The 27,348-nt window shown below is 44.0% G+C and overlaps 1 protein-coding gene across 1 annotated transcript in view; it reads right to left on the reverse strand.

Annotated features, from left to right (window-relative positions):
* Positions 1–4,835: 4,835 nt before the first annotated feature.
* Positions 4,836–27,348, reverse strand: part of GALNT16 (polypeptide N-acetylgalactosaminyltransferase 16) — a 60,511-nt gene continuing 37,998 nt past the window's right edge. The window contains exons 7-15 of the mRNA XM_042864052.1: positions 26,384–26,471; positions 24,670–24,754; positions 23,540–23,643; positions 20,653–20,779; positions 19,634–19,726; positions 17,486–17,569; positions 17,093–17,234; positions 15,538–15,654; positions 4,836–8,389 (exon numbers count right to left, since the gene is read on the reverse strand). Coding sequence (XP_042719986.1) covers positions 8,252–8,389; positions 15,538–15,654; positions 17,093–17,234; positions 17,486–17,569; positions 19,634–19,726; positions 20,653–20,779; positions 23,540–23,643; positions 24,670–24,754; positions 26,384–26,471 — 978 coding nt within the window. The 3' untranslated portion in view covers positions 4,836–8,251. The remainder of the gene's footprint in view (positions 8,390–15,537; positions 15,655–17,092; positions 17,235–17,485; positions 17,570–19,633; positions 19,727–20,652; positions 20,780–23,539; positions 23,644–24,669; positions 24,755–26,383; positions 26,472–27,348) is intronic.

Consider the following 27,348-nt stretch of genomic DNA (forward strand, 5'->3'; position numbering starts at 1 on the left):
GTACAGAGAGAAGCAGGCACTTAGTAGAACCATCAAGATATAACCAACATGCAAGAAGCAGTCAGTATTCAACTTTCCTCTTTGAAGTGCATTTCTCAGACCCATCCCCATCATCCCCAGAATTCAGCTTGTGTCAAATCAACACAGCTTTCACCACCTGCTTGTTTGGCTATTCCAGATTGCAGCTTATTCATGTCCTCACAGATTCCAGTCAAGGTGAGTTTATGATCAATTTCTATTGACTTTTGCTAGTATTGCCTCTTTATGTTCTTTCTCCAAGTGCTTCCTCCCTCACCTCCTATGGAAATCAATCATTCTCTGTCTCAGTTTTTGAGACATTACCAATTTCTCATTGGTAGGTTCTCCCCTTACAGTATGTTCTCACATTTTTATCTTCTTCACCTACTTACATTTATCTTCAGTTCAATATAGTAATTGTTCCAGGTACCTACAGCTCTACATGAGGTGACCAATCTTTTATACTGTAGTAACATCATCTCCCTAATCTCAACCAAGAGCAAATCATTTAACACCTCCTAAAGTGACGTATGTTTTTTAAGGTTTGCAACGCCTTTGATTGCCCGTGGCAACTCAGTACAGCCTCTATGATCTTCAGTTATAAACAGTTTATAAAATGAAACAACTTCAGCTAGAAAGACTTAGAAATAGACATGCAAGAATAACAAAGCAATTAATGTTAATTAGGGCACTCACCTGAGATATTCAAAGAATTTAAGGCCTCTCTGAAACGAGCAGAACATGGATTGCGTTAATCCAATGTGCCTTGAGAGAAAGGCACCAAATGTGGTCAGCAGTCGCTCCAGGGACTATTTCCCCTCTGAGAATTCCCAGGTGGAAGCATCTCCCTCTATCTTTTAATTAATGAACAATCATCTCGTTAGCACATTGCATAACCTGGGCAGCCCCCTGCTCACCATGCTCAGCATGCTGCCTTCGGTCCATCCCACTGCCCAGACCCAATACTCCCTGAGCCCAGAAGCACAGGTGGCTCATGAGGAGGAACAGCAAGAGAGTTTTTATGCAGACACCTCAAATAAAGCATTTTTGTTTTAACAGATCTGAGTTCTCCATCTAAACTGTTTCAGTAGAAAAGTCACGACTACAGGCATACTGCCATTAGAAGTCAGATGTTTTAATAAATCTCATTGCAGAGAGAAAGGTCTAGCTTCAAAGGTACTTGGCAGGTAATTCAGACTGAAAAAATCCTCCTCTGTGACTCGCCCAGGCTTTCTTCCAGCTGCTGGAGCCATGAAAAAGTAAAATCCAGACCCCAGGCCAGTAACAGCTGAGCCAGCTCCATGTGGAGCACCTGGGTCCAACTCCACCTTTCCCTGTTGCCCTCACTATGCATGCACTGACCCAGCTGGCATTGCCTGCCCTAGTTTCCATGAAACCCCAGCTCACCATAACTAGGAACAAGCAGAGCTAATTAAAGCAGAAAGAAGATTCTCTAAGGACTGAAGCATACCCCTCTTCCTAATTATTTAGACAAGCTCCATTAGAAGCTGTTAATTCGAGGATGCTATCCCTGGCTCAAGCTGTCGATAAATCCGAAGTTATTAAGGATATCTTGAGAGCATTTTGGCAGAGCAGCACCATACAATTGCCCTGTTCTTACATCTTCCCCCAGCCCCCTGGTTTTGGTCACTGACAGAAGTAGTTTAAGAGATCAGGCAGAGCTTTTATCCAACCAGACACACACTTACAAGGTTTTGATTTTAATTTTTACATTTTTACATGCTAACATTTTGTACAGATGATGTTCTACAGGGAAGATGTAAGAGAAGCTGTGGATGCCCTCAAAATCAGGTAGGATGGGGCCCTGGGCAGCAGAATCCGGTGGAGGCAGCCTTGTCCATGGCATGGGGTTGGGTGGCTTTGAGGTCCATTCCACCCCAAGCCATTCTGCAATTCTATGATTCTAAGTATGCAGATCCAAGGAAGGCAAGGAGTTGCCACAGGCTGAGTCTTCCTGATTGTTATCACTTCTTAGGGCTTTGTGCATGCTGTGGTGAGGAGAACAGGTGGTGACGTATTCTGGCTGATGCATTGACTGTAAAAGCTGTTTGCTTGCTCGAGGAGCACCCGAAGACCTGGAAAACCTTTCTCTCAGCACACAAGCAGCACTACAAATCAGTTGATCTACTTCACGGCACTGACTGGCTTTTAAAGCAACAGTTAACATAGCAGATAGATGACTTTTTTGTAAACTAAAAAGCAATTAATAATAGCAATTTACCCACATCCCTGTCTCATTGAAGGCTAATACTTTAACGCTCCTGCAATTACTTTTCTATATGAGTTCTAGGGGCCTTAGCAACTGCTGCTGCTTCACTACTGTGCCCTATGAGCATTAGCTCAGCTGTGCAAACTCCATCTGAGTCTATTTAACAAACTGCATGAATCAGAGCCCTGCAATAAAGCCCAATTAGCAACGAGAGTGAAGGGAATATTGATCCACTTAAAACCTTTTAGACATTTCCCAGCTCTCAGAATCTGCTTGGTCACGCATAGATGCAGCAAGTACTGTAGTCTCCTGCTATCTCCCTTTCACTGGCTTGCTGGGATTACGGTCCAGCTGAGTTCTGATTGCAGAGATCACTGATGTGGGCCTCAGGGTACAAGCAGTGCCCCACATAGCCCTTCCCACACATGCTCACAACCTCTGGGATGACTTTTATCTAATTCAGTGGAAACATCTACAGCAGCTCTTGCTTCTCCTCTTAGCAACACCGAAAGCCTTGGAGGTTATCCAGGCCATTCTATCAATGCTGTGTGGTGTACTGGGCTTTGCAGAAGCTGGACAACAGCATCACCATGTGCAGCACACCCATGGAAGGGTCTCCTGAACTCCACTAACTCCAGATGTTCATAGTACATTACAGGATAAAGAGCCCCTGTGGTAATGAAGCACACATTATTCAAATGAGGCATTTGATTAAGACTTTCAAGAAGTGTGCATTAAGCTATGTGAGGAATATACAGCATCCTATCCAAAATACAGGGCTCAACATCAGGCAATTTCTCAATTCCTTCACAATGGGAAAGGGAACTCTCCCCTCACAGTCTGCCCCATTTCACCCAGTTACACAGCTGCTCTGGGTCTGGTGGGAGGGAATAGAGTGCAAAACACCAAATGTCCTCTTGTGAGGCTCTTCTGAAATATTTTGCATGAAATATCTGCAGATGATCTGCACCAGAGGGAAAGCAAATGGGAGGTGTTCCCAGAAACTCAAAGCCTCTCTCTCTTGTGCGAAGGATCTGTGCTTCAACTGAGACTCAGCACTTGCAGACAGCTGACAAACGCCCGTCAAGAAAGTTTAGAGCAAGCTGAGGTGACATCTGACAGGTTAAATATTGCTAATGAGCATCAGGTGTTTGCGGGGGAAAAATGTTCCTCATCTCAGATATGGTAATTACTGTAAAGATCTATTTAGCATTTAGATTGCTGAGGGGAAAAGGAACTTGGAGCAGCTGATTCCCTTGGAAAGTGCTCCAGTGCTAAGTGGGGCTCCTTGAGCACTGCTTTCATCTGCAGAGACAGAAAGCAGACTTGATGCTTCAGCTCGGGATAATGAGAAGGACTTTGACATCATTTGGTTGTCCTTGTCAACAGCATTATTGCCTGCAGCCTCTAGCTAAAAAAATACGCACAGCAAACCTCACACAACAGCATTTTAGAGAATTAGAACCCCAAAAGATGGGCCTCACTGCAGTGAACCCTCAAGAGGAGCTGTGGAAGAACCATACCAAGCATCTGCATTATACCCTCAGCCTTTGCTGTGCTTGCAGAGCTAGCCACATCACAGTGCATGTTCTCCCCAGTGGGTCTCTACAGCTGCGGCACTCTGTGGGTGCAGAGGGGCCCTTAAGGACAGCAGCTCCATGGCATTTGGTTCACACTTGCAAATCCAAGTGTCCCTGGGCAGCTCTCTGCCCAGCACAGCCCAGCTGTGGGCAGCAGTGAGCAGCGCTGCTCTATCAGTTTCCATGGAAATGGCAGCCAGAGCAGCTGGTTTCCACCAAAATCCTATTAAAACACAATTTTGTCCCAAGTGGATTATTTTGTTATCTTTTCTCTCATTCTTCCTTTTCTACTATGCAGTACACAGATCAGGTTGGACTTATTTTAATGAGTTGGATTTGTTAAGCAGAATTTCTGTCGAGATGTCAAGCAGAAGCTGCTGTTTCCATGTCGATGAGATGTTCCTGACTCAGAGAATACTCACCCAGTACCACTTGTGCCATTTCCAGCACCCCATGGCTCTTCCCTGCTTTTGATCACTGTTCAGTCACCAGTGGGATCTAAGCAGAAGGGGCAGCACCCCCAACCACGCACAGGCAAAGATCTACACAGTTCTCCAAGACTCCTTTGCTACTGCCTAAAATGCTCAAAAGTCACAAAAAAGGAGCAAAGCCCCTTGCAGGGGGGGAGATACACAAACTTTTTCATCAGGAGCCTCCAAATTGGCACTGTTGGCTGTTTTTGCCAATTTGTTTCAGGTATGGGCAGGTTTTACCAGCCCACTGGCAGTCACAGAACCTGAGCCCAACAGCACTGTACCAGCAAGCTGTGCTGCTCCCTCCCCTAGAGCTGTAGGCATCAGAAAGATCTCTGGGAAGCTTATAAGGAGCAGGAAAGCTGATAGCATGGAAAGCTCCAGGAAGGGGGTAAGGGAAGAATTAACATCCTGCATGCAAAGGGCTGGGACATGGCTGGGAACATAAATCTGGTGAGGGACAGGGACCAGGCATGAGAAAGGGGCCTTTTCTTCAACAGGAAGCCAGGAGAGCAAGAAGAGGCTGACACACACTTGTCTCAAAGTGGGTTTTATTCCAGGCATTAGACAGATTCTGGAACATGCTTTCTTAAAGAAAAGGGAAAACAAATCTGGGTTCCACATAAATTACATCTGGCAAAGTGCAACTTACAACTGAGTGGGGGGAAATAAACCTTCTGAATTGATTTCTGTACAACAGCAGCTTCAGCTCCTCTTAAATAAACCAATGATTGGCACATGAATGATAGCACATGAAGTCACGTTGAGTGATCTGAAACAGCACCAGCTTTCTTATTATCAATGCAAACCTCTGTTTTCACAATCTTGGGCCCATTTAAAAGAAACAGAAAAACAAGGGCAAGCAGCTGCTGATCTGAGTGTCTGAAATATAAACCACCAGGCTGAACCTGAGGGCTCTGTTGGTTTTCTTTCCAAAACCCTACTGGAGTAATTTCAAATTGCTGGACCTTTGGGGAAAAGCACAATGACGTTCCTCCTCTTTCCCTTACCTCCTAGGGAAGTAGAAAGCATGCCAGCATTGAGTTTGGACGGCCTTTGTTTATCATGAGGAAAAGTTTATTTGGTCACCTTTAGAAGCAGACTTTTGTCATGCATCTATGTCTCAGCAATTGCTAAAGTCCGTTGACTCAAAGGTGATATGGGAGAGGCCTACAGGAACGCTCCTTGGGCTGTGCCTTGGCTGCCAGCAGAGTACTGCAGTGGAGGGGTGACCTTCAAATAACATGTTCAAAACCTGGTACATTTGAGGTTCTGGGAGCCCCAAAGTTTGGGGACAATTTGAGTTACTGGTATTAGCATCTGCCCAGCTTTTCCCTGTTCTTCCCCGGGCCAGAGCACTTGAGTAAGAATGTCCAGTCTTCTCCTGTCCATCCTGCAGTCCAACATAGATGCCAGCTCATTTGGCCAGTTGGTGAGCAGCGTGAGAAATGCAAACCAACACAGCCAGCCCAGGAACTGCTGCCCTGGGAGCTATCAGTAACCTGAATTAGCACTGGAGCCAAGCACAAAGTCAAGGTAGCAACCAGCATGCCTTTGTCTCAATCTAACCAGAGCCCTTTGAACCAGGGCTGGCGCAGAGCTTGCAGGGTGTACATAAGCAGAGTTCATGTGGTCTGCAGCAGTAGAATTGTTTGCTGAGGAGCTGGGTCTTGGTCCCAGTCTGGTTATGAGGAAGGAACTGCAAGAAAGCTGCACACATATAGTGGGACAAAGAAGCAGTACCTGGTGGATAAGTGAACATACTGTTAGCTGCAACCCATAAGCTGCTAGAGAGCAGGGAAGCTCAGATAGTTCACTGAGGATATATTTTGATGAAAATAACTAATCATTTAGCACTTCACTGTACACAGAGCTTACATACAATACCTGTTCAACGGCTTTTCATCTGTCTTTGCATCAATTCTTTTCAGGCCAGGTGTTTGAGAACTTGGCCATTCGTGTCTCCTACTGCCTAATGATATTTCCTGGAAGCAGCATAGTTCTTGTTTAAAAATGTAGTTGCTAGTAGGATAGCTTCTCTTCTCATAGTAGGTCTGTCTGCCTTTCCTCTTTCCTTTCCTAAGTTTTTTCTTTCTTTCTTTGTCTTTCCTGCTTCCTAAAGTTGCAGCCCAAAAGCCCACAGCGAAACAGAAGTCTCTGCAGCCAGTACCACTGCTCCCACACACAAGTGCAGCTGCAGCATGCCTCAAGCTCGGGGCCAAAAGGAACTGTCTCCTGAGCATTCCCCATGCAGGCAGGTCATTCAGCCAGCTAACTGGTTCAACATGGTGAGCTGATGTCAAAGTGGAGGTGGAAATAGAAAAAATGCTCCTGGCACCTGACTGACTTCATTTTTTAAATAAAATAACAAGTCAGAACACAAAAAAAATTCCTCCAGTTCTCAGACAAGCACTTCTGAGCACACGCAAACATATGTATGAAGAACAGTATCTGTTCTTTTGTCATCTGTTTGGGGTAATACCAAACTACAAGAAAGAATTATAAAGGGATACAATTATGATCAAACACAGCCATTGTTCAGAACCCAAATGATCCTCCTCTTCTTCTATACCCAACTAGAAAGGACACAGACAAACAAACATATTCCGAAGATGGCCCCTGTATAACGCTTGGAGGATTTCGGGGGGGGAGGGGGGAGGTTGGCTTACGAAACTGAGCTCCAAAGCAATGTTGTGGAGATTTATTTATTTGTACCCCTTTCTTTTCATTGATAGGCATCCCAGTTGAGTGGTAACTGGGAACAGGGCTGGGATGCGAGCTACAGACACCACTGCCATCAGTATTTACAGCATACAAAGGAGACACTTCACAGGGCAGACTTATACTGTGGCAGTATTTGTGCTGGGGCAGTTTCAGCTTCACCAACCAACCCCCACAGGGTACCTCCTGGAAGGAAAGCCAGGCCTTGCAAGTGGATCAGCTCTGGGTCTTTTCAGCTCTTCTTTCAGATAGAGGGGGAAAAGCAAGTGAACGAAGGGACTGGATGTCTTATCACACTGGGCCATTCCCACAAGGGCTACACATTGCCTTTGGTGTGAGGTACTGCAGGCAGAAAAATAAGTCAGCAAACAGCCCTGGCTTGCCTTGTATCCCAGAGCACCAGTACACACTGACCATCAAGGGGCAGCTCCCCAGGAGCATGGTGCCCCAAACCCAGGTCCTGCTGGGCTCAGAGAGACAGGGCTGGTCTGCCACCCATAGAAAACTGGAAGCAGGAATTCAGCAGGGAATAATGCCCTCCAGAATCCCTGGTTATGCTCCTAAAACAGGCTGGCCTTTTTCCAGCTGGTTGGTCAGCCTTATGCCCGATTTCCCAAGCTCAGCCCATCTGGCTGAAGAGCAGCTGCTAATGGTAGAGGAAGGTGTGGGCCTCCACAGAAATGTTACAAACCTCTCTCAGGGCTTGCTAGTTCCTTCCCTGCACCTCTGCTTATCACACTGGCTCCTCTTCGGGCCAGTCCTCACTGCAGCACACCAGCACACATGCATGAACGATGCATGATGTTAAAGTGAAATGCCAGGGAAGACAAAGAGCTACCCATGTTTGTACAAGCATTGTCCAAGCTGTCGCACTGAGGGTCATGGAGTCTGGATGCAGAGAAAGGTCTGGAAAGGGGGAGAGCTGCAAGGCAGTTCTGGTCCCTTTGAGCGTTAGAGGCTAGGTGCTCTCCCCTCTCTGGGTGCTGTGGTGTATGCACATCAGCTGCAAAGGAGATCTTAAAATGACAGATGGCTGATTTCAACAACTCTCCTCATTCTGCACTCACCCACAGCTTCTTCTCTGAAAGCTCAAAAACACCAAGTGCTCAGCTGAAATGGTGGCTTGCTGATGGGCATAATGAAAACATCTAATGTCAGACAAACAAAAAAATTCCTCTTTGTTTCCAAAGTCTCATGCACAAAGAAACAAGGAGATCTCTGTGCTACCATCATGTTGCTTGCAGCAGCTCCCACTGTTGGCCAGGTATGTCTGCTTGGCAAGGGTTGGTCACCACTCTCCCAGTCTGGTTTTCCAGGCAGAGACCGCTGACAAAGTGCTGAATGAAACTGCCTTTCATCTTCCACTTCTGTGAGGAGAGAAGTACACTATTACTTCCACTTAATTAGGTAACTGTGCCTTCATGCTTAAAAAGAAATGCTGAGCATAAACCTCAAATACAGCTCAACAAATGAGGAAATTGGAAGATCTGGGTATTGGCAGCATCTCCAAGGCACTGTTTTCTTGTATTAATAATATCTCAAGTTTGAGTTCATCTGGTCTATAGGACCAGATGTTCAGAAGCATCTAAAAGGCAGACAACACAAAATAATCAACTTATGGCATTTCCAAAAGTATGTTATGTTCATAAATTCCCCCACTGTTCTGTGCCCTGCACCTCTAGGCACTGAGATCACTTTGAAACCCTTCTTCAGTTTCTTTCCAATGCACAAAAGCAAAGATCACACTACTTGCTGTTTGTCTAGATTGTATCTCTTCTTTCATCAAATCCAAGATTTTTATCAGAAAACACTGAAAACTCATCATACCTCCTGCATTCTCATCAGCTCATTGTTCTTAATCTTCTCTCCCCTACAAACATTTCTGTTTCTAAGTGCCCATTCAACAGCTGCTCAGCACGCATCACTTCACTTTCTGCAGCGCTGTTCTGAGCCTGCTCCTATCAGAGCATTTCCGCAAAGCTCCCTGCACAACTCTTTCTTGAAGACCTACTTTGTTTTTGCTGCTTTCCAGGAAACAAAACATATCTCCTAACCTTGCACTGTAAATTCTGCTGGGAAAAGGCAGTACCCTCCATCTCAGCTGGAAGAACCAGGACCATTGAAGGTGATAGCATAGAGAAAAAAAAAAATGTGGACTTAGGACCCCCCAGGTGAGGCTGTGCCATTTCCCTCCCATGGAGCACAGCTAGGACCAGCAGGTTATTAGATTGAGTGCTACAGGCTCCTGGTATTTTTCCCATCACTCTGTCGCAAGCAACTCAGTCAGACAACAGGTGAGGGGTACTGGGAGGATGTTTTGGCTACTTCTTGTGACTGATGAGGGAAAAGAAACACCTTGGCAGCATTGATGGGCCTGAAGGCTGCTGGAGAAATGCTACCCAAAAAGAGTAAAAAAAATCCTGTGATAACCAGACAATGTCAAAACCTGCTGACACTTTGATTCCTGGGTAAGTAACACAGCAAGCCATGTGCTTGCCACAGAGATTGCCATGTGCTGTGTGTTTTAAGACAACCAGGTACATTCACATATTGCTGTCAGCTTTCCTTCAGATCTGCATTCTGGTCCAGCTTCTTGGAGAGCAGGGCAGCTGCAAATCCTGGAGTAACATCACTTTTGTATCTCATATTCCTTCTTCAAGATTAAATAATAGGTGGAAGATCACTTTGGCATGGCTGCTAGCCCTGAACGATGTGATACTATTGAAGGAGAATTGTTTGTACAGCAGGAAGAAGTAGGTTTTAACAGGTATACAGAGAAAGGTAATGGTGATGCAAAGGAAGACCCAAAACAGTCTGTGCTTACAGAGGAGCCTCCAGTACGCTCACCAGCTGCTGCATCCCAGTGTCTACACAGATCTCACAGCCATCTGGCTCTCATCTGGTAGAAGTTTCCTTGCAAGGAGCTGAGGAAGAGTTAATACCATAAAGCAATGTGCTGCCTAGTGGGTGTTATCTCTGTGCAATGCCCCCCTGCCTATCACCATTTCCCAGGGTCACAGATACTTCTGTAAAGAGCCTTTTGCCCTTCTCCAACTCTCTGCTTCAAAGCATACCTACTGTGCTGAGGGAAGCTCTTCCTTGCCCTCCATCCTCATCCCTGCCTCCGTAGTTGTTCAAGAGATGCTTTTTTTCTTCTTTTTTTCCCCAACTGCTCAGGAGAAAACTGGCAGCTGTGGGAGACTCTCACACATTATTGCTCCAGATCAGAGACCTGCTGTTGTGTGGTCTCTCCATGCTGAGCAGACACCCTCCGTGCTGCCTGCAGAAAGAGTCTACAGCCACAGACACAGCAAGACACCAGCAAACAACAGAGCACAATTTCTGCTACTAATGAACTATACCAAATCAATCAGCTTCCAGTGAGCAGTACAGTTCCAGTCACTTTAGGTCCCTCTGTTTCCACAGAGGGTGGTAAGGATAGGGAAGAGGGGACAAACACTGAGAAGGTGACAGAATTAAATGTGAACCTCATCCAGGCTCTGGCAGGTGCCATGCATGAAGCTATTATAAAGCATACTGACAGTCAAAGCTAAAATAGGGCTCCTTCATTTCTCAGAGGTGATATTTTCAAAATGATGGACAGCTGCCCATCCTGCTCAGAAACTGCTCTGCTGCTCTCCATGACAAACCCAATAAGCTCCCTTGATTGCACCTGAGCCTTTCACATGAACTCGCTGCATGATTGCCATAGAATTGCCAGCAACAGCCCAGGAGCTGACCGTACAGGGACATATTTCCATCTCACACCCTTAAGGAAGACGGGCAGTAGGAATGGATGGAAACAGGAGATTACATGTTTGTCTCTCACCTTCAGTCCCCTTAGAGCTGGGCACCAAAGTCTAAATTAGTCAGCTAATCTTATACTTAAGGAGAGGCCCAAAATGCAAACACCTTCAGGGAAGGCTCAGTTTTCTGCAATGACCACAATCAGTGCCTGGACAGCTAGCTTATAAATTGCAGTGATGGTCTCCATCTTTAGGGAAAATAGAAAAAAGTATAAACAATAGTTAATTCTTGTATACACAGCCAAATTTTACTGAGAGTCTTCTCCTCTCTTATCCACAGATGGCTTTGACTGGCCTGTGCTTGGAACAAGGGAAGATCTTGGAAGAGCTAGGAAAAGTTTTGGCTTGAAAATCTTTCTCAGTCTCCCACATTGCACATGGAGCTAATACAGTTTACTGGTTACAGCAGGTTTGGAGTGGAGATGGAAAAAAAGAAACAATATTTTGATTGAAATATTGCCTCTCTCTCCGCTCTCCTCACTCCATGTAAAGTTCCTTGAGGCTGTTGGATAGAAGAATCCGGTGTGCAGTCACTAAGAGAAAAGCCAGAAACAGCAATTTCTCATCTACCAGTTGGTGAAAATACAGCCCAATATATAGGGATGAAAGTGTTAACAGTATTGTCATTTTTCCAGGATAATCAAAAGGGTTTTTAACCCACAGCAATCCAATCAGTCCAAGATTTATTGCAAATTCGTGACAACAGCCATGTAACCCTGAAAATGTAATGGAGTTGGCCAAGCTCAGGAAACATGGCTGGGAACAGCAGATGTTGCTGATTAGGACAGAGATGCTTCAGACAGACACGTAGGGAGAACTGATAACTGAATGTATTTGCAGAGCCATGGGCAATGTGAAGCTGGTGTTGAAGACAACGAACTAATTTTTAAACAAGAGAGCAGAGAGAGTGAGATAGTACCTCCTGGATGCTGGTGTGAGCTTTTCTATCTCCAACTCTGAGCTCTTAAATTTGCATAACTGAGAGAAAATCTTGTTTCCTAAAAATTGCTTCCAAGCTATGGCATATTGCAAGGAACGTTTTATCTGCTTATTATCATGAAGTTGCTGAGTAAGTTGCTTCCAGAACAGACGGGTCTTCACTCCTCTTCCCTGAAAGTCTGTATGAAGCTGTATTTGTTTGCACCCAGGTAATAGGAGACACTGAGAAGCAAGGTGGGAAAAAATTCTCAATCACATCGAAAGGCACACAGCACTTCATATACTGGGTGTCTCACCAGAAAAACAAATGTCCTTATTTTCAGGCAGGGTTCACTTACTTCAGCACATTTTCATGAAATGTGGCTGTTTAACAAGATTTCTCAGAACGTTTCTTGTTCTGTTGGGAAATACTGTGCCAATGTTTCTCATTTTTATTCTGTTGTTTTAGTGTCTGACTTTCACTTTGCCTTCTATTTGTCCTCACTGTAACACAAATTAAAATACCACTCCCACCATCAGTCAGAGCCAAAGCAAAAGCTAAAGGCAATAATTTACTGTGCATTCAAGTAAAAAATGCTGCTCTCCAAATAACATTATGGATTATATCCATCTGCTTTGAAATCTAGTTCTGATTATGCACAACAGCTCTTGGCTGGTCTTGTGCTAGCAGAGCAGGCTGCTGCTGTTGAATGATCAACAGGATCATGGCCCTAATAGGTTTTGTTGCTGGTTCCTTTCAGCCCAAGGAAGGAGCCTAACAGAATAAAATATCATCTACATTGGGAGCATTGTCTATAGCATCATTCCGCCTGCAAGACTCTAGAGTTATTTCGAGGTAATACTACACTGATATAGTTCATAATACTTTAAAGCCTCTGCAAGAGTATTATATATGTCAGATGGACATGAGATTGTTGTTAGCGCTCAAGAAAAAACAACAAAATTCTCTTCCCTGTGGACAGGCTTTATGCACAACAGCTGTGTAGCATGGGCACAGATTCAGTACATCTGAAAGCAGAAAGCAGCATTAGGAACTCTATGGTGCTGTTGTAAAGATCTAAACAACCTGCTATGGTGACAGCAACAAACAAAGCCATCACTTGTCCTACATTTTGTAGGCTTTTCTGATCTTGGCTTTTGAGTGACTCAGCCATAAACATGACATCTAAATCCAGGAAAGCCCAAATGCCTTCCACCAAAGACCTTTGATGACAGCGATACCAGAGATGATCAAATCTGAGTTTCATCATGCTGCCATCCTCTCTTGGGATGACACATGTGCTCACTCTCTTCCACTCAGGGTTCTCACTTGCCACTTCCACTTCTCTGAGGTAGCTCAACTCCCTTCCTTGATCCCTAGTTGGCCTCTCTGATGTTCCGAGAAGCTCGCTTGAACTGAGGAATGGCTACACCTATGCGTAGTTTGAAAAGACTGCTATGCCCCATCACTAACACCTCACACCCATTGGGAGCCTGCCAAGCTGTAAACTAGGGGAATTTGTTTCGCCCAGCTTTGCTGTTCCATTTAGCGCTTTAAGGTTTCATAGCAGTTGATGTCATCCTGAAATTGAACTTTGTAAATACTGTGAGCTGGGCTTGGGTGACATGGTAGGCAGGGTTCTGCAAGTTGCCAGCTCAGGAGGAAAAAAAACTCTGTCTTGTTTCTTTGTCACCAGAACCCTGCCTTGCTAACCCAGATGACCCCTGTAAGAGCTATTAGTTTCACCTCCCACTCTAAATGGCAAAGAAAGTCAGTTCCCAAAATGAGCAGAAAGCATTGCATTAGGTGCATGTGGTCCTCCTAGAAGTGAGGCAGAGGAGAGAGAATGGGTCAGTTTGCAAAGATGGCTGACTTTAACTAAAATCCAATATTAACTACTATTACTGTCGTATTTATGGAAGGAAAATACCATAGCAACATTCCCCAAGAATGTGACAAACTTGAGCACTATGTGTGGATCTGGCTTTCTAAGTAAAAATCTGAAATGGGATTTTCTGACTTCCAAGCAACCCCAGAATTTCAGAGCATGTTAACTCTAATTAGATTAAGAATTCACATGCTGTTCTTCCACTTCATCCCCACCTCATCCATACAGCCACAGCAGGATTTGGAATGGCAGCTGTGAATCAAATCTGTCTCTAATTGTTTGAAATGCTTAAACAAAGTCCTTGCTTACAGTCAGTTGGCTAGATCATCTGCCAGGTCAAGTCCTCGATTTAAGTGCAGTTTGTTCACATAAGGTAATGGAAAACAACAGATCACATCCTGCGTGTCTATAATGAGCCTGTATATAATCACCACATCAAGGATCAATAAATCCGACACTCCAGCAGCAGAATGAACCTGATGTGTAAATGTGGATTAATCTTTCTTCTGGCTAATAGAGCCTGCACTCCACACCACTCCAGGGGGCCCTTGTCCTTCCATGACACAGAAGGAGGGAAAGAGTTGATTTTGGCAGCTGCTAGAGTCCTCTTTGCTGCCAGGGAGGAAAATGCTGCAAGGCATCTAAGAGGAAGATAAGTGACCTAATTACACAGCAAGAGGGTGAGTGGTTATCAACAAGAAAAAAGGAAAAAGGAGCAGGCAAGCAAAGCCCACCTAGAATATCCTTGCAAGGCTAATCCAAACTAAGAGTCTACCCATTATATTCACAGTGACAACTCTTCAAGACCTTTCTATATTAACCAGACCTCCAGGGGAAAGTCTACACAGGCTTTCCACACACGGGCAAGACCAGATTTCAGTGCCTACTTTCAGGAGGAACTAAAATCAGAAATACATACAGCATTAAAAAATACTGACAAAAGAGTCGCTGCTGAAGACTAGTAGTAAGCTGAGCCGTTTTTTATCTTTGGGCTACCAAAACAACAGACGGTGTTGGAAAGCACAGACCTAGAATAGCCCTATATGATGGAGAATTTGTTCTCTCAGTGTAGAGGGAAGCATAAAACTAGGGATGAAGCAAGCCCTCTCCATTCACTGTCTGCCAGTGCTTTGTCACACACTGTATTTTGACCAGTCCTGATAAAAAAGGCATATCACATACATGTGAGAGCAACATGCCCATCTCAGACAGTCTCCTACCTTGTATTGCAAGGCAAAGTGCATTAGGTGTCCTGACAAATCAGAGATCTGTGTTTTGTTGGGAACATTCCAAAGCCAACACTGCTGCTGTGTAATTTTCCAAAACATATACTGTTTTATGCCAGTTGATATTTCTCAAATGAATTGTACAAACTCAGTTTTACATGCCTGTTCACACATCCAAAGAAAGCACAAAGAACACAGCTCTCTCACTTCTAAATGGATAACGCCCTCATTAATATGCTTTAACTTTTGATTATCCCTGAAGTAGCTGGGCAGTTGGACCAGATGATCTTTGAAAGGCATTTTCAGCTGAACTATTCTATTCTGGTAAGCAAGCAAACAAATGATAGCACGCACTGCTATCGTGATACTCTTTTCTCAGGTCTCTCAAAGAATTTACTGCTTATCTACCCCACCCTGATGCTGTGCTTCACCCATGCACTGACCTGCCTGTATGTGCACATATCCACAAAGTGAGGTAGATGCCACTGGGCTGGATGCTCGCATGGAGTATACATCCATACATCCATTCATACATACATCCATTCATATGGAGCACACCAGAGAGGGAGATGCAGAGACAGCAGAGACTTCGACACACTTTGGTAGTACTGGGTTTGCACTGCTGTAGGAACACTGGTATGAGACAACAAAGAGATTAACAAAGGTGCACAGTTACCTGTCTGCCATCTTTTTGATTGCAGGCTTCCAGTGTGATTTGAGAGCCAGTGGAAAAGGAGGTAATGGAAAGACACTTGTCCTGCTGTCTAATTAGAGGGTCACTGAATACCCACTCCTTCAGCGAAAGAAAGAGGAAAAGAAAGGTTCCATTATGATCACAATGGTGACAAAATGAGATAAGTTGAGATTTTGTGGGTTTTTTTTTTTTCTTTTTTTCTTCCTCTTTTCTCCTGTTAGATAGTACAAGAATCTGAATATTTTCTTCAACACTTATCAAAGGCTCCCTGGGAAGACTGATCAGAAGTTTATGCTCTGTCTTGACACGCCATGACTATTTCAAAACCTACAGCTGGCTTCTCTAACCTTCTGAGCTGCTTGATTAACCTTGGATCCCTTGTGACTCCATGCTCTGCAGCTTTACAGAGTCAGGCCTATATAGCATGGAAGCCACCAGCCTCATGATTTACATGATGTGCAACTGCTTCTGCATATTTTACATAACAAACATGTTCTATAATGAGTAACTGAGATTTATATATTACCAAATGAAGAAAAACGCATGCAACAATATCCATGGGCTAACAAATATCACCAGCACACATAAAGCTCAGACTTCATTTTTCCCTTCTCTCACTTGAAGGATGCTTGACCCAATCAAATATTCTTATTATATATTCCCCAAACAGGAAACAGAAACACAGTACATTTTGGAGATTTTAAACAGTAATGACATGGAACAATGAGTAAGATTAAATGGCATGTTGAACTCTGGCTGAAAACCGGTTTCCAACAATGAACAGATGTGAATATGTATTTTCTGGCATAAAATATCCTGCTGTGACACTTATCTTTCTCAAGCTGCTTCTCTGCTGCTTAGACTACCACAAGAAGAGACTGAGCATAAATCCTCAGCTGATATAAACCAGCACAGCTCCACTGTTGAAGTAGCTGCACCAAATTACTGCAGCTGAGGTCTTGTCTATTTAAATTCTGCTTAGGCATTACACTGAAACATCTGCAAAACACACAGTTCAAACCATCTGCAGCTACAGCTGAAGTGGTGGACTAAGAAACGTTTATGACCCTGGGGAAATCTCTTAGCCTGCATGCCTGGGTACCAGCCAAGTACACCCCAGGACTGGTTCTCACAGGAAAGTCATAGCCCCAAGGGCAGGAGATGTAGGAGAGCATATCCAAGCCATGAGTAGTGGTAGAGGTCTGAGCAGTGATCACCACGCAATTCAAACTCTGGCCATGAGTTTACTGCACAGACTAGTCAGGGCTCTGAACATTCAAGTGTTACCTGTGGCCTCTGATTGAGTGACAAAATCCTTCCTACCCCGTGCCTAACTGTTGTGTCTGTTGAGACAGCAGAGCTCTGAGATGGCCACAGCTTCTTTTCCTGTTTACTACTAAAACCACTAATAGGGCCAAATTCTTCCTTTATTCATCTCTGTACAAATCCAAAAAGGCCAGAGATACCTTTTCAATCACTGGCAATACATAAAGGGGGCAGAGGAAGGAGGAAAGCACCAAGCTGAAGCCCATCTTACCTGAGTGACAGGTGGATTGTTCACTGTCCCTTTACAGTTTCCGATGCCAGCCAACGTATTCCCTGTGGTATCCTGAGCCCAAGACTCCAGACAGTTTCCTCCTTGTCTAATTATTCCTGGAATCAAGTCTTTCTCAGGAACCCTTGAAGTAGAATAACTGTTTTAAGGCACTTAATAAACAAAAAAGTACAAAGCACTTACATACTTAGAAGAGCATAACTGGTCCCCATCTGAAGCACAGCCCCCTCTAACCACACAGGAGAACAAAGATCTTTTGCAAGCCTTTTTCCAAGTCACTTTTTTTTTTTTTGCCTGCTGCTCCACAGCTCAGTTTCTTGTTGCAAACCACTTCCCAATTCCTTCAGGAATTTTGGAAACTGAGATCGAACTCACTTCAGCTCAGGATAGACTTTCTCCAGATACCACTGGAAGGATTTACAGTTCAGTTTGCGGCGCTGCTCCACTCGGTCTGCAATACTGAAAACACAGACACACACAGTGACCAGGAGGAAGGGGGACGATCAAGAGCAGTCAAGAAGTCTGAGGGGGACTGTATAGTTTTCCACCTTTGCTCATTCTCCCACCTAGTTGTCACTGGGTTTAGAGCACTAGCAGTGACCTGAGGTGAAGAATAGACAGGCAAGAGAGGAATATTGAAAAGAAAGAAACAAATGCCTTTGGAGAGCAATTCTTGCACTTCCTTTGGTTCAGAAAGATGCTGGGGTCCAGGTTCTATAATGTTAAAATAACACAGTGCATGTAAAGGCACTGTAAGACTGAGAAAGCATTTCAGCCTCTGGGTGCCTCTGTAGAAGCATTCAATGAAACTTACACAACCATCAGCTCTTAAAAAGGCCTAGAAAGCATTTACCTTATGGTATACACAAATGGCTCATCCCTGTGGCTGCCAGAATTAAGGGGACATGGCAGCAGCTGTAGTCTCAGGTTGGACTGCAAACCTAAAAACTAAAGCGATTTCTTCTTAGGCAGTTTCGAGAAAGAAGGTAAGAGGAAATTAACTCAGTGCCCTGTAACTTCCTGCTGTAGCAGCCCTTCCAACTCTGACCTCCTTTGCTTTGGATGGCTGAAGAACTCTGCTTGAGCAGTCCCACTGAGCAGTGAAATTAGGGACTGTCCTCTTCAAGCTATACTGCTACAAGTGTGTCTTGGAAAGGACTTTCAGATGCACCCATGTTCCTTGACATCCTCAGCCCACAGAGGCCATCCATATCTCAGGCGTATTTATGGAGATCTCACAGCTGCATCTAAATTGTGGGGAAAGAAGGTCAATTCTTGGACCTTTTGATGGTGTCAGAGATCTTTGCATTCTAAATCTAGATAAATAATGCAGGTTCACAGGGCTGTCACTACAGGTCAAGAAATCACCCCAAATCGAAAACCAACTGATCTGCTTTAGCTCTTACTTGGCCATTGCTATCTGTAAATCTGGTAGGAAATGCATGCAAACAAAAACTGCAAGTTTAGGCCCTAAGACACAAAAGCGATATGTGCAAGTTCAATATGCAATACTTCAGTTTCTTTTATGAGTAGGAGCATTGCTTACTATTTGGCCCCAGTCTGGCTGCTTCAGTCAATACAAAGACAGAAAAATTAGGTAGATAAAGCTATTGTCATGGCAATATCAGGATGTACAATGATAAGCCTGTATGGGCCAGACCAAACCTGCTTGTCACCACATAAGTAGTAGATGCATCATTATCCAATGCATGTAGTTACACATCTGAAGCACCATCACATTTGACAAGTCCCCCAGCTGATACAACAGTCACTTGTTCACAGGGGATACAACACAGATACATGTGCCTCCCAGGATGTTTTTAACGTTCACTCGGAAATCACAGGTATTTGATACAGAGAACCAGCTCTCCTCTCATCCCAAGTTTTGGTGCCCAATGATTTTTGGATCACAACTCTAAAAAGCCCATAATAGCGAGACTTATGTGGCCTGCAGATAGCTTCATCTAGGATGCTGCAAGAAACAGTTCTTCACAGAAGTGGGCTCAGAAGGTGCTAGAGACCAGATTGTGATTCAGCACAAGATGTCTCACCATTGGCCGTGCTCTGTCCAACCTTACAAAATGAGCAAACCACCTCATCCACTCATCAGCAAAGAGGGGAGCACACCAGGTAGCAATGAGTGCCAGCTAGCTCTGCTTGGCCCTGGATTCTGCATGTACATCAAGCTCTAGTAACTGCACAGCTCACATTTCCAGAGCACATGCATACTGTATTAGAAAATATTCTTATCCCCTTAAAAAGCCTAGCACCTTAATTTCATTACAGCTCACTTTGGCCTTCCCCTAACAAATGATTTACAGAGGACTAATGGAGGAAAAATGAAGTGAATTAGAAGAAAACATGCCAGTCAGACACTTGAGCTGTAACACTCCTGGCAAGTCAGCAATTCAGAGCATCTCTGTTTCTCTTTACCACGTTCAGAACCAGAGAAGATCCAACAACTATTTCTTGCTAAGAAGTGGCTTACTAGAGTCCTCCTAGTGAGGTTTGGGAGCAGCTTACCTTCCATATGACTTGCCAATGGCTGATGGCCGGGCTTCGTAGTAATACTGCTTGTACTCATCCATCCACACCTCCGCTGTGCGCTTGGTGTTCCTACATGGGAACAAGGGGATGCTTTGCTGAGTACTGCTGGAGAACCTGCCCTCCTGTCCAACAGTGCTACGTGGGCAGACCCAGGGCCTGTCTGCCAGGGGGGAGTTGGGAATAGCATTAGACATGAAATAAAGTGGGCACCACAGTCAGATTTAGACTGAATGTGTTAACTCTACAAAGCCTTGTGGGGATGCTACAGTTCAGAATATAAAAATAAATTAAAAAAAAAAAAAAACACAAAACACAACAAAACAGAGTTTACCATGATTTCTTTCACATACGTTCCCACTGCAGAAGTAACTGGTCTGACTGGTCACCACCATTCTGCTCCCTTTCTCCAGACTAGAACGTTACCATGGAATAACTCAGCTTAGAAAGCAACTCTAGTTACGATCTGACCCAATCCTCCTGCAGAAAGCAGGACTAACTTCAGCTAGGCAACACTGCTCAAAACCTTGCCTGAGTTCTGAAATTTCCAAGAATGGAGATTTTATCACCTCTCTGGGACTCTGCTCCAGTACTTCACTGGTCTCATCATTTTTCTCTTCCCCTCTGTCCTGCGAGTTGTCCACAGGGCTCATCTCAGCACACACACAGCTCAGTAGGATCTCTGGACTTGAAAGCAGCTCAGAGACATCTAAGGACTGCTGATACCCAGGCATGTGTCATTGGGAGGTGGCCAGGGTCTCTCCCTGGGGCACTGCTCCCCTCCACCATTGCAGAGAGAGGAAAAGCAAGATGCAGTAATACAAACAACAGAGAACAGAGAAGGGAACATTGTGCATTGACCAACAGCAACTCATCTTCCCCTTGAGAACAGATGCTCAGCCACAAGTTGTTTTCTGTCAGCAGGGAGAAAGACAATAAAGAATTCAGGCTGATTTAGAGATGCCCAACATCAAGGTGACCTGGCTGTTACCACCTACTTGATGTAAGTTAGTGCATTGCCTTCAGGGAAGTCATATGGATGGCGCTTCCTGAACACATGTCCCACACGACTGCAGGGAACAATCTCCAAGCTGCCACCACACATCCACACTCGGAAAGAGAGCTCTGGAAGAGACCCAAGAGTCATAGAGTTGAAGTCAGACCATCAGCATTTCCAAAAAGAGTAACCTCAGCAGTGTGCCTGAAATCCTTGTCCCTCTGCTCTAGGTATATTTACTACAAAGTAAAACCAGACAAAGTGATGCCATGGTAAGAGAGGAAAAATCCCTCTGCCCTTTGTTAAAACAGAGGCAACTCCAGTGCTGGCCTTCTCCAATACCACTCCACTGTTTGGGCCTCTGAGCATTTCAGTGAGACGACTTTTCATTTGACCAGATCTTAGCAGCTGTAGTCAGGCTTTCAGGACAGCATTCGGTAACAAATCAAGATCACCTCCGCACCCACCCTGCTCTGAGCTTCTGCAACTCACCCACCCTGAAAATGGGTGGAAGAAAAACAAATGAAGAATTTGCTAGATGAAGCAAATCATGTGAGGAAGAGAAGGAGTTTAGGAGACAAAGGAGAAAGGAGAGAACAAGATGAAGGCATAGCAAGCAAGTCCTCTCCCCAAGAAAATTAACTGAGTCATTGGTTGGGATTTCAGATGAAGTGTCTGCCATAAGAGACTTAGAATGTATAGACTGATTGCTTCAAAAGTTTTACTCACTTGTGGTCTCCCTGCCCAAATTATGGCTCTGATGTTTAGAAATTAAAAAAGAAACAGTGCATCCAGACTTAATGGCTGTTTCAAAGCACACACACACACTAACATCATCCCACCCTTCATCTTTCTCCTTGGCTTTCCTCTACAGTTCCTGGGAAAGGTTGTTTAAACAGCATGGTAGTTTACTTGTCTGGCTGTTTGGTGATTGGATGGTTGTGGGATTTTTCTGAAGGGTAGGAAGAGATGGTGTATTTAATCCAACTTCTAAGTAGTTGTCTGTACTTTGTGTCATTTCTTATTAGTTGCAGTTTCTCCCTCAATCTTTCCTACAGCTTTGAAGAGAGGAAGGACTCAAAAACAAACAAAAAAGAACAACTAAAACAACAACAACAAAAACACAAGACATAAGTTTCTATCTGGTATTATATCAAGGTGGCAGTTGCCCTCCTCAAATGAGGTTCTGATTCATTCTGGCCTGTAACAAAAACAAAATTCTCAAGCTAGCATGTTTTATTTAAAGCAATGTCCATTTCCCAAGAAGAATCCTCATATTCATATCTTAGGCACACAGACAGACTTTGCATGACTGGGTTTGCAAATGGCAATTCTTTAACAGCGGGGAGAAAGGATGCAGATTTTTGGCACAAAATAGAAAATGGAGATCAAGCATAACATATTAAGAACTTTATCTGTTTTTTCTAATGAAAAATGAGATTTTTTTGCTATGTATTTTCCAGCACCCGACCTTGCCCATATATGCTTTAAATGATTTTATTGCTGTGCCTTTTCCCCACTTGAAAAAAGTTCTTACCTATTCACATCCAGCTGAAGAATACTTTGACAGCTGATAACCACTACCTGACCATTCTTATGTACCTGCTCCTCCAGCTCTGTGCCCTTTAAAACCTTCTCTTACATTGTTTCCTTGCAGGAAAAAAGTTTCCAAGGAAAAGTTTATTGAAAATGGCCTTTGTGGCCATTCTCACCCACCCAGACTAGTCAGAGCTACTCTCACAATTCACCCATCAAAAGGTGACCTTATCTAAACAATTGCTTTCCACTTAAAATTGTAATGCGTAGTAAAAAGTGTTTCAGAACATAACCAACACTTTTCCTTCATCACAAAAACTAGATTTCCATTAAGTATGGAAAACATTTCTTTCAGAGTAGAAATTGAACACTAAATACCTTTTCAAGGAAAACAAACTTTTTGTTGTAAAATTGTTGGTTTCTGCTCATCTGCTGCATAAGAGAAACAAGCTGAATGTAGAAGCCACTGATGGAATTACTGCCTCATATTATGCTGAAGGGCTGAACAAATGTTAGCTTCGGGGAAAAAAATAAAATATTTTCCCATTGCCATCAGCACACTGTCATTGTAGCAACACATCTCAGGGACAGACCCCATTGTACCCCATTGTATGCGCTGTGCACTGAGCCTTGCTTTTGTAAAAGAGTCGAGGTGCAGGATAACAGCCAAGTGATGAGGGGCAACTAACTTAATGGATACTGCACAAGGCAAAACTGGCAAGCCCTGCATGCTCAGCCCAATCCCACACAGCCTGGCCCAACCATTGCCAGGCTTTATGAGAGCAGTTTGCAGGAGAACAAAGCAGTTCTGCGAAGGTTTTCATCACCTCTATGTACAAGAAAAGTTGTGGGTGTGCAGGTAACTGCCACTTACTGCAGAGAGCTCTGCTTTAGCATCAGCTATGGACATACACACCAAAAAACAGTGCTAGGCTTCCTGATGGGCAGCAGCAGGCAATGAAAAGCCTAAGTTCTTCCACTGTTTTGGGGATTTTTGGCTTTTACACAGGTGAAGCTCAGAGGCTGACTCTGCAGGAATATTCTCCAAAAATAACCAACAATTTAAACATTAGGAGAGGAGTTCTTTTTATTACTATTCTTAACTTGTTTGTACTGTAGAAGCACTCATACAATGCTGCATATGCATATAAGACAGTGATATCCCTGATATCAAAGGGCCTCTGTTTACCTTGTGCAAAACTGACATGAAATTCTGACCCAAGTGGTGATAGTCTGACAATGTCTGTAACCTTCTATCAACATGCAGATCTTGGAAGAAGAGCTCTGCTAACTGATGAATACTGGGAAATGGCCTGCATTAGTGTGTCATTCCCCAGACACTCTAAACTTACCAAAATTTTCTCCTCCCCAGATGTCCATTTGAGTATCATATTTTCCCAGGTGGTTAAACCAGGATTTGTTAATCACAAAGATGCCTCCTGCTATGACAGGGGTTCTGGAAAAGAAAGCACAAGCCCGTATTAAATAAGCTCACATACTCATGTGCGTGCAGCACCACCATCACTGCCATCTTCATTTTAGAGGGGGGGCATTTTGTGCAGGCCTGACTAACCATCTCTCTCATTCAAAACAGGAAAACAGAAGTCAGCTGATCACGTTCCTACTTTGCTGAGATGCCCTTCACGAGATCCTCCCCCATCCTTTATTAGACTGTACTGCAAGCACTACACAAATAATGCTGTGTCTTTTGCATTTATACAAATACATACAGTGTGCTGGAATGACAGAGCTATTGTCTGATGGCTGTGTTCACCAACTAGACATGGTGTGAGTGGTTTTGCTGTATGTAGTGCTGGATACTTCTTGAGTGCAAAACACAGACTTACAAATTACATAAAGGAATAAAATGGCACTTCTGTTACAAACAGGGAGCTGAGTACTGTGACTTCTTACACCAGGATTTTTCATGCTCTATATCCCTCAGAACCACACACACAGCAGCAGGGCTGGCAATAACCACTGCAGCCAACACAATCTGTTTTTGTGCGGACACACTTATTTAGGATAGAAGGTTAATTCTGTGCTCAAATTAATAGGCAAGATTAAGCTCCTCTCTCTGCTTTACATTTCCTGAGGTGATTGTTTAGCTGATTTTTTCCTTAGTTCCTCACCTAGAAGACAGAGGTAATTAAAAATGATTTCTGGAGGCATTCAGAGTGTTGCGGGAAACCATAAAACAAATACAGAACAGGAAGAGGTGGCTTGTTGGGATAGCACAGCTACAAGCCAGTGAAACTATATAGCTGCTATTCATATAGTATTCAGGAAGCAAAACTTGAAGAATTATGGTATTGCTGCATTACAAGATTTCTTTAGAAGTAACAAGAAAAGTTTGCCTTTATCAAATAAAAACAGTGAAATGTTGTCCCCAGCAAGACAACCCTTTGCACTCCTTGCCATAAAAGCAAAGGCTCAGTAAAGGCATTTGAAGGTCTGCACGCAGTCCATCAGAGATAGCTACCTTATAGACTGAGTTGGGTCTGTCCTGGACATCTTCTGCTCTATAGGAATCTGCTCCCACTTAAAGTGAAGACTCCAGTCAAATCCTGAGAAGAAAAGAAACACGCCAGATAGGCTTTGTTCTTGACTTTCTACCAGCTTCAGCTCCCACCTTTACATCACAGGCAATACCTACTTTCCTTCCTCAACACCCCTCACAGTCTAGCCAAAAGGGGAGGAGTTTATCTTAATGTAGCCAAGAAGTTGTTGCCAATTTTGTCTTGGCATCTTCATCCCTCAGCAGCACAGGACTCTGATCAGTTCCACTCCACATGCTCAGGAGAGTGTTGTCAGAGTGACACATACTAATTAGGGTTGTTGCATTTTGGCCAGTCTGTTTTACACTTCCCTGTCTGCCAGAGTTATTCGGCTTCAATCACAGCACTTTGTGGGATGTAACGTATTCTGGGAACAAAGGCTTGCAGGTCATTTTACCATTTTAACATCCAAGCCTACTGTTTATTTATAATTGGTCTGTGGTGGAGAGCTGAGCACATCACAGACACTAGCACTATATCCTGTTGAGGTTAGCCACTGAATGAGTAGCCTTCAGTGAGCAAGCAGTGCAGCAGTGAAATGCAGCTACCTACATTTCCTCTAGCCGCAGCAGGAGCTCACACTACAGGCAACCACAGGAATAGCCATAAGAGGGTTCAGCTGCTAGGAGAGTGGTGGTTTTAAGGAGAGGCCTGGCAGTAGAAGCAAGCAACTGAAGTGGGTGTCAGACACCAACATACATACAGTGCTTTGCAAACGAGACTCACACAAGGTAGGAGCTTTGTCTCTGAACTCTAAGCTGAAAGCAATCCTTGCCTGGGAAAGCTAGCAGAGAAGGCAGGACAAGCCCTAGGCAGTGAGTATGTGCTAGCTGAATAACTACCAGGAGGTGAATTGCTCTCATGCCCAAAAACATACACACGGAAGTTCAGATGCCCTCTGAATCCTCATCTGCAGTAGCACGCACACATATGCAGCTTCCAAGGGATTGCAAAGGTTCATATTCACAAGCCGCCCACGTGATGTTGCAGAATCACAGCACTGCCATAGCACTTCAACATCACACAGAGCAGACAAAGCCTGGCAATGTTGTGCGCATGTGCAGAATTTAATCTCCTCTTCATTATTTTAGTGGGTCTTTCCCAAGGAGCAAATTACATCACACAGGAACAGCCCAAGATGCCAGATTGACCACAAGGAATATAAGAAGCGAGAAGGGTTTGTAGAAGTGGCTTTCACCTATTTTATTTGCTATCACCCTTCTTCCTTTACTGTAAACTGTAAAGATTGATTTCCCTGGTTTATGAACATGTGAAAGCACAGGAGGGTGTTCCACATCTGGCTGTTTGGCCTGAATGCCACAGCCCAAAAATGCTATTGTTCACTTGCTGACAGGAGGTGAAGTGGCCAGAGGATACACTGATATGCTTCACCCGTTAGCTAAGCCCTTAAACTGCAAAATACCATGATGCTGATGCGAGGTCAAGAACAAAACCATATTTGGACTTTATTTCAACTCCGCAAAATATCCAACTTAGCAATTTGCAGGAAAAGGAGGACAAAACCCATCAGGAAAGAGGAGCATTTTTTTTTTTTTAAAGCTGAAGTAGACATCAATTATTTTTTTTAAGCAATATCCCTCAGGCCCAGCTATCACAAAAGCCATTAATTATACCCACCTCCCCTCAGATCTGCTGATGCTGCCAGGTAGGCAAAGTTATCCAGGCTGATAACATCAATGATTGGACTCACCACTCGGGTATAATCCTGAAAGGGACAGAGAAAGGGGGAAAAAAAGCAGTCAGGTATTTCTCAAGGGTCTGGAAAAGCTGCCAGAGATCATAAAAAAGCTGCACATGTAGCATGCAAATTTTTATTTGGCTTTTCCAGTATAGTTTTGACAGCTGAGCAGTGATTGATGTACACTATGTTCAAATGGAGAAGGTTGGATATTAGCCAAGTGTAGACCATGGATAAAGAGAATGAGGCAAGAGACCCACATACCCAGAAGTGCTGCCAAGAAACAGCTCAATTTCCTGCCCAAGATACAGGACATGAATCATTGTCCCAAAGGTTTTGTGCTTGTTTTTGATATCTACTGATTTCTGCTCAGCCATTCTTGAATTAACTCGTGATCAGACCAGAAACAATTGCAAAGTGAAAAATATACAATATCTTAATATTAAGGAATTAGGACACTTCACTGGCTGTAAGGGTGCAATCCTTATAATACACAGAATTTGAGATTGTAATAAGTTTCCACCACAGCACTGAAGAAAGTCTTCTGAAAGTTGAAATCTCAGATGGAACAGAGATCTGGTAGTGCCAAAGCCAGTATCTTGCTATCACTTGACAGCCTTCACAGCCTACCTACCAAACATCCATTTTATGCCTTACAGTAGCTCTTTTTGCTTGGCCAGCAGGGCACAACTAGCAAAAGCTCTTTGTTCATGCATACTCCCCTTCACACAGTGACAACTGCACAAGGAGTGTATCAGTAAGGCCTGAGCCCTGCCCTTAAACCTACTCTGGCAGCACAGTGCTCACACAGCTTAGGAACCCCATGCTGTATGTTGACTTAAAAGGCAGAAGTAAATATATGTGGGCTTCTGAGATAGAGGATTTACTGAGCAGGACTAAAAAG

Source organism: Lagopus leucura, unplaced genomic scaffold (genome assembly GCF_019238085.1).
Source record: "Lagopus leucura isolate 7727_CA_CO unplaced genomic scaffold, USGS_WTPT01 Super-Scaffold_1, whole genome shotgun sequence".
Lineage (NCBI taxonomy): Eukaryota > Metazoa > Chordata > Aves > Galliformes > Phasianidae > Lagopus > Lagopus leucura.